This window comes from Thalassophryne amazonica, chromosome 17, assembly GCF_902500255.1.
Source record: "Thalassophryne amazonica chromosome 17, fThaAma1.1, whole genome shotgun sequence".
Taxonomy (NCBI): domain Eukaryota; kingdom Metazoa; phylum Chordata; class Actinopteri; order Batrachoidiformes; family Batrachoididae; genus Thalassophryne; species Thalassophryne amazonica.
The window spans coordinates 23,774,334-23,789,497 of NC_047119.1; the positions used below are offsets into that span (position 1 = coordinate 23,774,334).

Consider the following 15,164-nt stretch of genomic DNA (forward strand, 5'->3'; position numbering starts at 1 on the left):
GCTATAACATACTGACATTTCTATCCTTCACATCTATTTTTCAGTGTTACAGATCCAGAAATCCAAACCAAAGCTAAATTAATTTATAATAATCAAAGCTTCAAGTTAAGCCCCGGTCACACGGCAATAACGAAGGACATCGAAGCCAAAACGAAACAAGAAATCTGGACTTACGTTCACTTTTGGAGTCGCTGTTTTAACCATCGTCCAGCTTCGTTTCTGTGGCTAGCGCTTCGTCAGAATTTTCAAACTGTTGAAAAATGTGAACGAATCCTGACAACAACCTCAATACATCCGTATTCCATTTTACTTTCTGTCTTGAGGGTTCCTCATTCTTTGAGATGTTCCTGTACCATCAGCGTTCCATTTGATTATCATCCACCTTTGTCCAACCTCCAGCCCCGCTCTCTCTCTCTCTCTCTCTCTCCAGTCTCTCAACATCTCTGGCTGTTACATGCCTGTGCGTGCACACATTGTCAAGACAACGCTGAGTCTGTACTGTCCACAGACTCGCTGCAGAAATGAACACACGCTGGCAGTTCGTTTTGATTTTGTTTATAAGCGTCAAGGTCACCATTCGCTTCGTTTTTCTTTTGTTAGTTTCTGTTTCGTTTTTTTTTTTTTTTTTTTTTTGCACTCTGCTCTTGCATGCTTTTTGGTGATGGGAGTCCAGGCTCATTCGTCCACTTATTCTTGACAATTTGTGACTTTTTTCCTTCGTTCAGCTAACGGTGTGTGCCATGTGACCAGACGATTAGTGTTTTTGTTTTGTTTTGCTTTTGTATAGTTTTATTGCAGTTAAGATTCCAGTTGTTGGATTAATCAATCAATCAATCAATCAATTTTTTTATATAGCGCCAAGTCACAACAAACAGTTGCCCCAAGGCGCTTTATATTGTAAGGCAAGGCCATACAATAATTATGTAAAACCCCAACGGTCAAAACGATCCCCTGTGAGCAAGCACTTGGCTACAGTGGGAAGGAAAAACTCCCTTTTAACAGGAAGAAACCTCCAGCAGAACCAGGCTCAGGGAGGGGCAGTCTTCTGCTGGGACTGGTTGGGGCTGAGGGAGAGAACAGGAAAAAGACATGCTGTGGAGGGGAGCAGAGATCGATCACTAATGATTAAATGCAGAGTGGTGCATACAGAGCAAAAAGAGAAAGAAACAGTGCATCATGGGAACCCCCCAGCAGTCTACGTCTATAGCAGCATAACTAAGGGATGGTTCAGGGTCACCTGATCCAGCCCTAACTATAAGCTTTAGCAAAAAGGAAAGTTTTAAGCCTAATCTTAAAAGTAGAGAGGGTGTCTGTCTCCCTGATCTGAATTGGGAGCTGGTTCCACAGGAGAGGAGCCTGAAAGCTGAAGGCTCTGCCTCCCATTCTACTCTTACAAACCCTAGGAACTACAAGTAAGCCTGCAGTCTGAGAGCGAAGCGCTCTATTGGGGTGATATGGTACTACGAGGTCCCTAAGATAAGATGGGACCTGATTATTCAAAACCTTATAAGTAAGAAGAAGAATTTTAAATTCTATTCTAGAATTAACAGGAAGCCAATGTCCCCGTCAGTACTCTAGCTGCAGCATTTTGAATTAACTGAAGGCTTTTTATGGAACTTTTAGGACAACCTGATAATAATGAATTACAATAGTCCAGCCTAGAGGAAATAAATGCATGAATTAGTTTTTCAGCATCACTCTGAGACAAGACCTTTCTGATTTTAGAGATATTGCGTAAATGCAAAAAAGCAGTCCTACATATTTGTTTAATATGCGCTTTGAATGACATATCCTGATCAAAAATGACTCCAAGATTTCTCACAGTATTACTAGAGGTCAGGGTAATGCCATCCAGAGTAAGGATCTGGTTAGACACCATGTTTCTAAGATTTGTGGGGCCAAGTACAATAACTTCAGTTTTATCTGAGTTTAAAAGCAGGAAATTAGAGGTCATCCATGTCTTTATGTCTGTAAGACAATCCTGCAGTTTAGCTAATTGGTGTGTGTCCTCTGGCTTCATGGATAGATAAAGCTGGGTATCATCTGCGTAACAATGAAAATTTAAGCAATACCGTCTAATAATACTGCCTAAGGGAAGCATGTATAAAGTGAATAAAATTGGTCCTAGCGCAGAACCTTGTGGAACTCCATAATTAACTTTAGTCTGTGAAGAAGATTCCCCATTTACATGAACAAATTGTAATCTATTAGACAAATATGATTCAAACCACCGCAGCGCAGTGCCTTTAATACCTATGGCATGCTCTAATCTCTGTAATAAAATTTTATGGTCAACAGTATCAAAAGCAGCACTGAGGTCTAACAGAACAAGCACAGAGATGAGTCCACTGTCCGAGGCCATAAGAAGATCATTTGTAACCTTCACTAATGCTGTTTCTGTACTATGATGAATTCTAAAACCTGACTGAAACTCTTCAAATAGACCATTCCTCTGCAGATGATCAGTTAGCTGTTTTACAACTACCCTTTCAAGAATTTTTGAGAGAAAAGGAAGGTTGGAGATTGGCCTATAATTAGCTAAGATAGCTGGGTCAAGTGATGGCTTTTTAAGTAATGGTTTAATTACTGCCACCTTAAAAGCCTGTGGTACATAGCCAACTAACAAAGATAGATTGATCATATTTAAGATCGAAGCATTAAATAATGGTAGGGCTTCCTTGAGCAGCCTGGTAGGAATGGGGTCTAATAAACATGTTGATGGTTTGGATGAAGTAACTAATGAAAATAACTCAGACAGAACAATCGGAGAGAAAGAGTCTAACCAAATACCGGCATCACTGAAAGCAGCCAAAGATAATGATACATCTTTGGGATGGTTATGAGTAATTTTTTCTCTAATAGTTAAAATTTTGTTAGCAAAGAAAGTCATGAAGTCATTACTAGTTAAAGTTAATGGAATACTGAGCTCAATAGAGCTCTGACTCTTTGTCAGCCTGGCTACAGTGCTGAAAAGAAACCTGGGGTTGTTCTTATTTTCTTCAATTAGTGATGAGTAGAAAGATGTCCTAGCTTTACGGAGGGCTTTTTTATAGAGCAACAGACTCTTTTTCCAGGCTAAGTGAAGATCTTCTAAATTAGTGAGACGCCATTTCCTCTCCAACTTACGGGTTATCTGCTTTAAGCTACGAGTTTGTGAGTTATACCACGGAGTCAGGCACTTCTGATTTAAAGCTCTCTTTTTTAGAGGAGCTACAGCATCCAAAGTTGTCTTCAATGAGGATGTAAAACTATTGACGAGATACTCTATCTCACTTACAGAGTTTAGGTAGCTACTCTGCACTGTGTTGGTATATGGCATTAGAGAACATAAAGAAGGAATCATATCCTTAAAAACCTAGTTACAGTGCTTTCTGAAAGACTTCTAGTGTAATGAAACTTATTCCCCACTGCTGGGTAGTCCATCAGAGTAAATGTAAATGTTATTAAGAAATGATCAGACAGAAGGGAGTTTTCAGGGAATACTGTTAAGTCTTCTATTTCCATACCATAAGTCAGAACAAGATCTAAGATATGATTAAAGTGGTGGGTGGACTCATTTACTTTTTGAGCAAAGCCAATAGAGTCTAATAATAGATTAAATGCAGTGTTGAGGCTGTCATTCTCAGCATCTGTGTGGATGTTAAAATCGCCCACTATAATTATCTTATCTGAGCTAAGCACTAAGTCAGACAAAAGGTCTGAAAATTCACAGAGAAACTCACAGTAACGACCAGGTGGACGATAGATAATAACAAATAAAACTGTTTTTTGGGACTTCCAATTTGGATGGACAAGACTAAGAGTCAAGCTTTCAAATGAATTAAAGCTCTGTCTGGGTTTTTGATTAATTAATAACCTGGAATGGAAGATTGCTGCTAATCCTCCACCCCGGCCCGTGCTACAAGCATTCTGACAGTTAGTGTGACTCGGGGGTGTTGACTCATTTAAACTAACATATTCATCCTGCTGTAAGCAGGTTTCTGTAAGGCAGAATAAATCAATATGTTGATCAATTATTATATCATTTACCAACAGGGACTTAGAAGAGAGAGACCTAATGTTTAATAGACCACATTTAACTGTTTTAGTCTGTGGTGCAGTTGAAGGTGCTATATTATTTTTTCTTTTTGAATTTTTATGCTTAAATAGATTTTTGCTGGTTATTGGTAGTCTGGGAGCAGACACCACTCAGACAGCCAGCAATTCAAGGAGAACATGCGGCTAAACATTTCACTCCCGGTCTGATTGGGGAGGGGCCCAGAGAAAACTACAGAGTCCGACATTGTTTTTGCAAAGTTACACACCGATTTAATGTTAATTTTAGTGACCTCCGATTGGCGTAACCGGGTGTCATTACTGCCGACGTGAATTACAGTCTTACCAAATTTACGCTTAGCCTTAGCCAGCAGTTTCAAATTTCCTTCAATGTCGCCTGCTCTGGCCCCCGGAAGACAATTGACTATGGTTGCTGGTGTCGCTAACTTCACATTTCGCAAAACAGAGTCGCCAATAACCAGAGTTTGATCCTCGGCGGGTGCGTCGTCGAGTGGGGAAAAACGGTTAGAGATGTGAACGGGTTGGCGGTGTACACGGGGCTTCTGTTTAGGGCTACGCTTCCTCCTCACAATCACCCAGTCAGCCTGCTTTCCCTTCTGCTCGGGATCTGCCAGGGGGTAACTAACGGCGGCTAAGCTACCTTGGTCCGCACCGACTACAGGGGCCTGGCTAGCTGTAGAATTTTCCACGGTGCGGAGCCGAGTCTCCAATTCGCCCAGCCTGGCCTCCAAAGCTACGAATAAGCTACACTTATTACAAGTACCGTTACTGCTAAAGGAGGCCGAGGAATAACTAAACATTTCACACCCAGAGCAGAAAAGTGCGGGAGAGACAGGAGAAGCCGCCATGCTAAATCGGCTAAGAGCTAGTAGCTACGCTAAGCTAGCGGATTCCTAAAAACACGCAAAGTGAATAATGTGTAAATAATTTAGAGGTGATTCAGCAGAAGGAGTGCTTTAGTTAAGGCACGTAAAGATTACACTGGGAAACAAATCGTAATCTAGATAACTAGATCAATCTAACTGCGCAGATTAAATAGCTAACAGATACAGAAAAACACCGCTGTGCTCCGGAACAGGAAGTGATACAATACCGTAGTGAGAGCCAACCACCAGTAGAGGGATTAGTGGTTATTACATCTTACTTTTAGGTTATCTTCACCCACCACTGGAATAGAAGCAATATTGCAAAATTTGCCACTGTCTAGATATTTGTGAACCTGACTGTACCTACCAGCACAGAATATTTTCTCTTGTTTACCCGCGAGGCTCTGCAGGGTTAAGGGAACTTAACAAAAATGAAAAAAAAAAAAAAGATACTTAATGTTTTTGCAAAGATTAGTCTTTTTTTTCTCCTTTAATCTCCTTTAGTGATTTGTATCTCATTTGGCCTTTAAAAGTTCGCTTACAAAGTACTGAAAGAGCATAATAAGCAAAGAAAAAGAAAAGTGGGAAGACTTTCATCTTCTGTTTTTTTTTTTTTTTTTTTGTTCAAGCGCATCCTCTTCAAGTCCCAAAATATGGAGGTGGTTCATTTGAAAGCGACCTCTTCATGCCTGAATAGGATAATTATTTAATCTGATTTCAGTTTGAGTTGACTGTGGGAGACTACAGCTACACACTCACTGCTGTTGTTTGTCAGGGAACAAGGACATGATAAGAAGGTGTCCATTCATATTTCTGCTTCATCAAAAGCTTTTGTAAAGTCCATTTAAAAGAAATAACACCCTTGTAGTCTACTGGATGTACTGTTGTTTGCTATGTTGTACAGATGTTTAATTTGAAATATACAGGGTGAACACAAAAACACTCCTTGGTATCAAATATGTATAGTATAATATCAAAAGTCACATGAATAATGTTACAATTTTGATATCAGCAGTTGCAGAAAATCAAGTTTTTTCTGTCTCTTTTTCAGATTCATTCATTCATTCATCTTCTACCGCTTAGTCCAATTAAGGGTCGCGGGGGGCTGGAGCCTATCCCAGCAGTCATAGAGAGCGAGGCGGGCTACACCCGGGACAGGACGCCAGTCTGTCGCAGGGCCACAAATAGACAAACAAACACAGACACACCCACACACACACCTACGGACAATTTTAAATAGTCCAATCCACCTAACCCGCATGTCTTTGGATGTGGGAGGAAACCGGAGCACCTAGAGGAATCCCTCGCAACCACGGGGAGAACATGCAAACTCCACACAGAAAGGCCACAGGAATTGAACCCACAACCTTCTTGCTGTGAGGCAACAGTGCTAACCACTAAGCCACCATGCTGCACTCTTTTTCAGATTCTTCTTCAAAATTGTAAAATTATTCATGTGACTTTTGATATTATACATATTTGAAACCAAGGCGTGTTTTTGTGTTCACCCTGTATCTTAGACTTTTCGTGACCTTTGAGTCAGTTAATCTTTACGTAAAATGTGAAGACAAAAATGGTGAGATTTTGTCAGTTTCTGTCACGAAATATTGTCACTGCACAATCTGCCTTTGTTTGCCACTGTGTTAAACCAGTCCAATTAGCACATGTGAAGGTCTAAGACAGTCAAATAGGAAAATTGCCTTGTAATTGTTCCATTATAGAGTGACAGCGGTAACAAGCATATGTTAATGTTTCACTAGCAGCTGACATTTTTAATGGCTGGTTGGTCTCATGATCCTTAACTCTCCGTAATTGCCATTGATGTATCATATGAGGAATAATTTGAGTACATTATGATATGCGGGCATTTGTATCATTTAAAGTTGGAGGCTGCATTGACTGAATCACATGACTGGTTGGCTGATTACAAACATAAACACGCCTTGTCAGTCCTCAAGATTCCTTCTTATACTTATCTAATGAATACAAACAGGCATAATCTTAATATTAAAAAATACTGGATATATGCATCATAGCCAGCCTGTACACAGGCACTGTGACAGCTCTGTGAATAATGGCATTCATCAGGGATGTGTTCTAGTTCCTGCTATGTTCAATACTTGTTTGGACTAAGCGTCACTTTGGGTTAAGGAAACCAGCGACTTGAGTCCCTAGTTGATGAGAAAAGTTTTACTGGCCTTGACTTCACAAACAATGCTGTGATCTTTGTGGAATTAATGGAATCCCCAATTGCAGCACTTGAGGAGTCAGCGTGTCCAGGTATGATATAATCCTGGATAAAAACTAAGATCCAGGCTTTTAGTAACATCCTTGACTCGGCCACCAAAGATGTGTCTGTATGTGGTAAAAATGTCTAACTTGCTGAGCCATTCATTTATCACATCAGTAACATTCATGTCACTGGGTCCTCAATCCTTGAGATGAAGACACATCTGGGAAGATCTTAATGAATCATGACAACCTGGATGGAGGAGTTTGCTGATACCTTTGCAAGAAAACAAAAGTACAGGTCTTTGGGATCTTGGTTCTTCCTAGCTTGCTGTTTGACAGTGAGATGTGGATGTTAACCAGTGCCTGAAGACAATGACTAGGTGTCTTTTGGAAAAAAAAAAAAAAAAGCCTCTTTGGAGCATCCTTGTCTGCTGCTGGAAGGATTTGGCAATACCTTAGTGTTGAGGACAACAGCAACTGCAAAAGCCCAATGGGATGTGCAGGGTTCACCTGGCTGTGGCAGACCCTACTAGAATGAATGGGTAGTTGCTTTCCAGGACCTAAGGTGGCTCCATGGTGTGGTTGTTGTGGCAACACATGGCACCAGTACATGTTCTTAGACCTGACTTGTAAAATATGGAGCAGATGTATTCCTCCTTATCATGTTGTACCAATTGGGCACTTCTTGATGACGGGTGCCTTCCATGCGACACGGGCTTTGCATATGCTCACCAACACTGTGCAATTTATGTGGTGGGAAATATTGGTCATTCTCATGTGGGATTAAGTCACCAAATTCCCATATTTTCTGGAGAATGTGTTATGAGTTTTTTTTTTTTTTTTTACCTAGTATGGAGGTCCTGCAACCTACACCCCAATGTGATTTGTATACTGAAAAATCACACATTCATTTTTAGTAATAATAAACATTTTAACTATTTAGATAGCGTTTTCTCAGGAATTGAAGCACTAAAAACATTTGTCTTCAAAAAAGCACAATAAATGCCAATAATAAAAGTAATGTGTAACAATAAAAATTGAAGAGTTGATAATACAGAAAAAAAGGTGCTGTGTATACTCCAGTGCAACTCATGCTCTGGAAAATACAGCAGTTATTGCTGAGTTATAGCCATAACATAAAATATTAACTGTTCATTGCAATTGAGATGTGCTGTGCCAAGTTATAGCTCGCTATGATTTATAGTGTTCTTCTGGTTTTATATATGCCGTTTGTGTGTTTTATGTAAATTCTATCTTAATTGTACAACATTTTGTGCAGGATTTATAAAGAAATTTGATGTGAAATGCTGCATTGTGGTAAAAGGTTCCAGGCCTCACGCCCACCTCACACTCACATTGTTGTACCACAAGCAGGCCTGCTTGAGTCTCTGATGTCTCTTTCAATTGAGTCCTCATTGTTTTACAGGTGACAGAAACACGGACGGGGCCCCTGGGATGCAGCAGCTACGACAATCTGGACTCGGTTAGCTCGATCCTTCTGCAGAGCCCTGAGAGCAAGCTTCACCTCCAAGGTAAACAAAATGCATCTGATCTATGTTTTCTATATGCTGGGATTTCCAATATCACAAGGCCAGCGCTTCATTTTAGCCCTTCGCCTTTCAGAAAATTAAAAGGGCTTTGTAGTCATACATCATGAAATGTTCTCGTGTACGAGAGTTGAATATGAATGTGTTTCTTAATTGGCGCTGGGACTGACAGAGATTTCCTTCTCATCCCTCTGTGGAGATTGTGATTTGGTTGTACACCGCTGCTGTTTGAACGTGACCGTGCTATTAAGTATTTTACTTAAAGGTTTGATTAAAGGAAAGGCCAGCTGCATGAACTTTAGACATGCAACCAACATCGAATGTTCTAACAGCATAAATAAGTTCTTTATAAACTGGGCATCCAATGCAGGTATTATGGCGCTGTATTCTTATTGGTATTATAGCAGGGAGAACATAACATACAACAGAATGTATTTTAAGAATGCCTTTAAACTGTAACTTTCAGTTCTTTGAGGATCTTAGGAAAAAAAAATATGACGGCCATTTAATCCACCCATAAAGTGCATGATAAAAGATGTGAATTGCCATTTCTTCCCATTAGTGATTATGTTCTTTTGTCTGAAAATAGTTCAGTCTTCACAAAAGTAATAATTTGTGTAACAGCGGGAATAGCAGCGACAGTCACCCTGGGGATTAACAATGATAAAAGACTGCGTAAGTGTGGTCAAATGATCGGCTCTTTGATTTATTTGACATTATTTTGCGTTTACATTGGTAACCAGGATAGATTTGAGGTATTGTTCCGCCTCGCGTCCGTCCAAGGGGATCATTACTGGTTGTCTAAATTCTGAGAAATAAGTGGATTGTCAAAGAAATACTTTAAAGTCCCTCACTTGTCACTTACTCAAAGGACTCTATAGGGTTTTTGAAAAAGGCTTTATTTTTATGCGCTAACTGTATGAGACTTAAGCTCTGAAGAATATTTTGTCACCTAATTGATAGATGACAGGCCTGTGAAAGATTTTCTCTCTCTTTTTTTTGATTGATTGTAGCCCTTAGAGGATGCGGGAAAAAAAAAAGCTTTTCACATTGGGTTCTGGCTTTATTCACAAAATCAGAATTGGTTAAACTGCATTGTGTTTGTGCATGATGGGGTAGATTTGGGGCTTAGAGTCCTGCTGAAAATGTATTATTTTAATTACCATTATCATTCCTGCTTTTAATTAGGAAAGCAACTGATGCTGGAAGTTCATTTGCCATTGTTGCGCTCTTTAATTTGATGGCACGTCTCACCATTTTTGAAAAAGCACGTGATCGATGTAGCCCAGTTCTCTCAGCTCTGTATGTCTTAGATATGCTTGTATTAAGCTCCAATCTTTAAATTCACCCTCCTGTCTTCACATCATTCCATCTTGATCCATAAAACCACTTTGAGTCATATGTTGAGCCGTACATGATGTGTCTTTAAGATCCCTGCTTAAATTTGTTCTCTCAGCATGATGATATTATGTAAAGTTTTAAGTTGGCCCATATTTTCTAAGTCACAGTTGGTGGAATTAATGCTTTCTATATTAACTTTCCCAGGGTAATAACCATTTCATTCATTCTCAAAATAATGTTATTCTGTGACACAGACAAATACTCTCAGGTTTATCATAAACCAATGACGCCATCCCCCCCTGCCCCATTCTATAAATAAACATCTAACTGCTATCCCACTGAGCGGTTAGCTCAGGGGATTGAAGGCAGGCCTACATATTGGTAGCTCATGTCCTATCCCAGTGAGCAGGTACGTCAGGGGATTAAACCCAATGTGTTGTGAAAGTGTAGAAACACGGACCCACAACAGGGGGCGCAAATGAACGGACAATGGAGTAAGTCAAATAACAAAGGTTTACTGTTGTGAAACTCGCACAACAAACACAACAGATTACAATCTCGGGAACAAGCCGAATTCCAATGGTGTCGTGTGGGCAGGCTCGAAGATAGGAGACGTCTGTCCAAGTCGAACCGGAACCACTCGATTTCCACCGCCACCGAACCCCGGGAATACTGGAGCCGCCAAGTCCCGAACTCCCAGGTGACCACTGCCTCCGCTTGTCGGATCTGGTACTGCTGGCGAGGAACAAAAACAGTCAGAGGTGGGTGCGCTGCACCCAGCAACACGGACGGTGGTAACACCACCTCCTCCTCTCGTCAAGTAAACACTGAAGTGCAGGAGTGTGAGTACTTATCCAACACTGTCTCCTGCTGCTCTTCTCTCTCTCTGTATAAAGGCAAAAAGTATTCAAGGTTGATATAGTCGGCTGGATACGTTACCTCCTCAGTAGAAACGATATCTCGGCAATGAGGTGGAGATGCCGTCCTGCTGATATACCCCTCTGATGATTGCTGTCAGCTGTCTCAGGTGATGGGTGACAGCTGTCACCCTGGCTGCTCCTGTGAGGCGGCAGCGCCCTCTGGTGCCTGGAGCCCGCACTACAGGCAGGGCGCCCTCTGGTGGTGGTGGACCAGCAGTACCTCCTCTTTAGCGGCCCACACAACAGGACCCCCCCCCTCAACGGGCGCCTCCTGGTGCTCGACCGGGCTTGTCCGGGTGGCGGCGGTAGAAGTCGGCCAGGAGGGCCGGGTCCAGGATGAAGCTCCTCTTCACCCAGGAGCGTTCTTCGGGACCGTACCCCTCCCAGTCCACCAGATATTGAAAGCCCCGGCCCATCCGTCGGACATCCAAAAGCCGGCGCACAGTCCAAGCCGGCTCGCCATCGATGATCCGGGCAGGAGGTGGTGGCGGACCGGGTGTACATAGGGGTGAGGTGTGATGGGGCTTGATCTTCGACACGTGGAACACTGGATGGATCCGCAGTGAGGCCGGAAGCTGAAGCCTCACTGCGGCGGGATTGATGACCTTGAGGATCTTGAAAGGACCTATGTATCTATCTTGCAATTTCGGGGAGGCCACTTGTAGTGGGATGTCCTTGGTGGACAACCACACTTCCTGCCCGGGACGATACGTAGGGGCCGGGGTTCACCGAAGGTCTGCATGGGCCTTTGTCCTCATCTGGGCCTTCAGCAAAGCAGAGCGGGCGGCACGCCACACCCGACGGCACTTCCGTAGGTGGGCCTGGACCGAGGGCACACCGACCTCTCCCTCAACCACCGGAAACAACGGGGGCTGATACCCCAAACACACCTCAAAGGGGGAGAGGCCGGTGGCTGACGACACTTGGCTGTTGTGGGCGTACTCGACCCAGGCGAGATGGGTACTCCAGGCCGCCGGGTGTGCGGCTGTCACGCAGCGCAGGGTCTGCTCCATCTCTTGATTGGCCCGCTCTGCTTGCCCGTTGGTTTGGGGGTGGTATCCGGACGAGAGACTGACCGTGGCCCCCAGTTCCCGGCAGAAGCTCCTCCAGACATGCGAGGAGAACTGGGGACCGCGATCGGAGACGATGTCTGATGGAATCCCATGCAGCCGGACGACGTGGTGGACCAGGAGGTCTGCCGTCTCCTGGGCTGTTGGGAGCTTCGGGAGGGCCACGAAGTGGGCCGCCTTGGAGAATCGGTCCACTATCGTGAGGATGACGGTGTTTCCCTGGGACGGCGGGAGGCCCGTGACAAAATCCAGGCCGATGTGGGACCAGGGGCGATGAGGCACGGGCAGCGGCTGTAGCAGTCCCAGAGCCTTGCGATGGTCGGCCTTGCCCCTGGCGCAGGTGGTACAGGCCTAGACATAATCCCGGACGTCGGCCTCCAGGGACGCCCACCAGAAGCGCTGCCGGACAACTGCCACGGTTCTTTGCACCTCTGGATTAGAGCCGTGACAGAAGTCCAGGACTGCAGCCCTAGCTTCTGGTGGGACGTAAAGTCTGTTCTTCGGTCCAGTCCCGGGGTCTGGGCTTCGTGCCAGGGCCTCCCGGACGGTTCTCTCTACGTCCCAGGTGAGGGTGGCCACGATAGTTGACTCCGGGATGATGGGTTCCGGTGGATCCGACAACTCCGTTTTGACTTCGTCTTCGTGTACCCGGGACAAGGCATCCGATCTCTGGTTCTTGGTCCCGGGCCGGTAGGTGATGCGGAAGTCAAAACGGCCGAAGAACAGTGACCAGCGGGCTTGCCTGGGATTCAGCCGCTTGGCGGTCCTGATATACTCCAGGTTCCGGTGGTCAGTGAAAACCGTGAATGGCACAGACGTTCCCTCCAACAGATGTCTCCACTCTTCAAGAGCCTCTTTCACCGCAAGGAGCTCTCGATTGCCGACGTCATAGTTCAGTTCGGCCGGGGTCAACCTGCGGGAAAAATAGGCACACGGACGAAGGACCTTATCGGTCTTCCCGCTCTGAGACAGCACAGCTCCTATCCCTTAGTCCGAGGCATCCACTTCAACCACTAACTGGCGACTAGGATCGGGCTGCACCAGAACGGGTGCAGACGAGAAGCGCCGTTTCAACTCCTTGAACGCGGCATCGCAACGATCCGACCAGGTGAAGGGGACTTTTGGTGAGGTCAGGGCTGTCAGGGGGCTAGCTACCTGACTGTAGCCCTTAATGAACCTCCTGTAGAAATTAGCAAAGCCGAGGAACTGTTGCAGCTTCCTACGGCTTGTGGGTTGGGGCCAGTCTCTCACCGCCGCAACCTTGGCCGGATCAGGAGCGACGGAGTTGGGGGAGATGATGAACCCCAGGAAGGACAAAGAGGTGCGGTGAAACTCACACTTCTCGCCCTTAACAAACAGCCGGTTCTCCAATAACCGCTGCAGGACCTGACGTACATGTTGAACATGGGTCTCAGGATCCGGAGAAAAGATGAGTATGTCGACAAGATATACGAAGACGAATCGGTGCAGGAAGTCCCGCAAGACATCATTAACCAATGCTTGGAGCGTCGCGGGAGCGTTTGTAAGACCGAACGGCATGACCAGGTACTCAAAATGACCTAACGGGGTGTTAAATGCCGTCTTCCACTCGTCTCCCTTCCGGATCCGAACCAGGTGATACGCATTCCTAAGATCAAGCTTGGTGAATATCTTAGCTCCATGCAGGGGCGTGAACACCGAATCCAACAAGGGTAAGGGGTATCGGTTACGAACCGTGATTTCGTTCAGCCCCCTGTAATCGATGCATGGACGTAATCCGCCATCCTTTTTCCCCACAAAAAAGAAACCCGCACCCATCGGGGAGGTGGAATTCCGGATCAACCCGGCAGCCAAAGAGTCCCGGATGTAGGTCTCCATTGATTCGCGTTCAGGTCGTGAGAGGTTGTACAGCCTACTGGATGGGAACTCAACACCTGGAAACAAATCAATGGCACAATCATACGGGCGGTGCGGGGGAAGGGTGAGCGCCAGATCCTTGCTAAACACCTCTGCAAGGTCATGGTACTGCACCGGAACCGTCCCTAGATTGGGCGGGGCTCTGACCTCCTCCCTGGCCTGGGAACCGGGAGGAACCGAGGAACCTAAACATACCCGATGGCAGGTCTCGCTCCACTGAACCACTACCCCGGACGGCCAATCGATCCGGGGATTGTGTTTCAACATCCAAGGGAACCCTAAAATCACACGGGAGGTGGCCGGAGTCACAAAAAACTCGATCTCCTCCCGGTGATTCCCCGACACCACCAGAGTTACTGGTGGTGTCTTGTGAGTGATTGGAGGGAGTAGGGAGCCATCTAGCGCCCGTACCTGCACAGGCGAGGTAAGCGCCACCAGAGGGAACCCTATCTCCCTGGCCCATTTGCTGTCTAGCAAATTCCCTTCTGAGCCCGTGTCCACCAGTGCTGGGGCCTTCAGGGTTAAATCCTCATACAGGATGGTAACTGGGAGTCGTGTGGCGATGTGGGTGTGTCCCACGTGAATGTCTCGGCCCACCCCTAGCCCAGTTTCTAGGGGCGGGCGTTGGTGTTTAACCGCTCGGGGCAGTCTCTTAATTGATGCTCAATCGAGCCACAAACAAAACACGCCCCGTGGGCCAGCCTCCTTTGTGTAACCGGTGCCCTAAATGTTGCCCTACTCGTGTCCATAGCTTCGTCAGCAGGGGGGGCTGTAACCGCATGGAGCGCAGGGGCCGTGGAGCGTGGGGAGGGCGGAACGCGGTCGGAACCGGAAGGGAGAGGGACGACGCGTGCCCGGCCACGCCCGTCGTCTCGTTCCCGACGGCGCTCTTCTAACCGATTGTCTAATCGTATGACAAGATCGATGAGCCCATCTAAATCCCGCGGTTCGTCCTTAGCCACCAGGTGCTCCTTGAGGACCAACGACAGTCCGTTTACAAAGGCGGCGCGGAGGGCAGTGCTATTCCAGCCGGACCTCGCAGCCGTGATGCGGAAGTCGACTGCATAGGCAGCTGCGCTCCGGCACCCCTGTCTCATTGACAGCAGCACGGCTGAAGCGGTCTCTCCTCTATTAGGGTGATCGAACACTGTTCTGAACTCCCTCACAAACCCATCATATGTCTGAAGGAGCCGTGAATTTTGCTCCCAGAGCGCTGTAGCCCAAGCGCGTGCCTCA

The 15,164-nt window shown here is 45.6% G+C and overlaps 1 protein-coding gene across 1 annotated transcript in view; it reads left to right on the top strand.

The window, feature by feature from the left end:
* brinp1 (bone morphogenetic protein/retinoic acid inducible neural-specific 1) overlaps positions 1 to 15,164 on the top strand; it is a 424,567-nt gene that overhangs the window by 308,577 nt on the left and 100,826 nt on the right. The window contains exon 5 of the mRNA XM_034193082.1: positions 8,581 to 8,686. Coding sequence (XP_034048973.1) covers positions 8,581 to 8,686 — 106 coding nt within the window. The remainder of the gene's footprint in view (positions 1 to 8,580; positions 8,687 to 15,164) is intronic.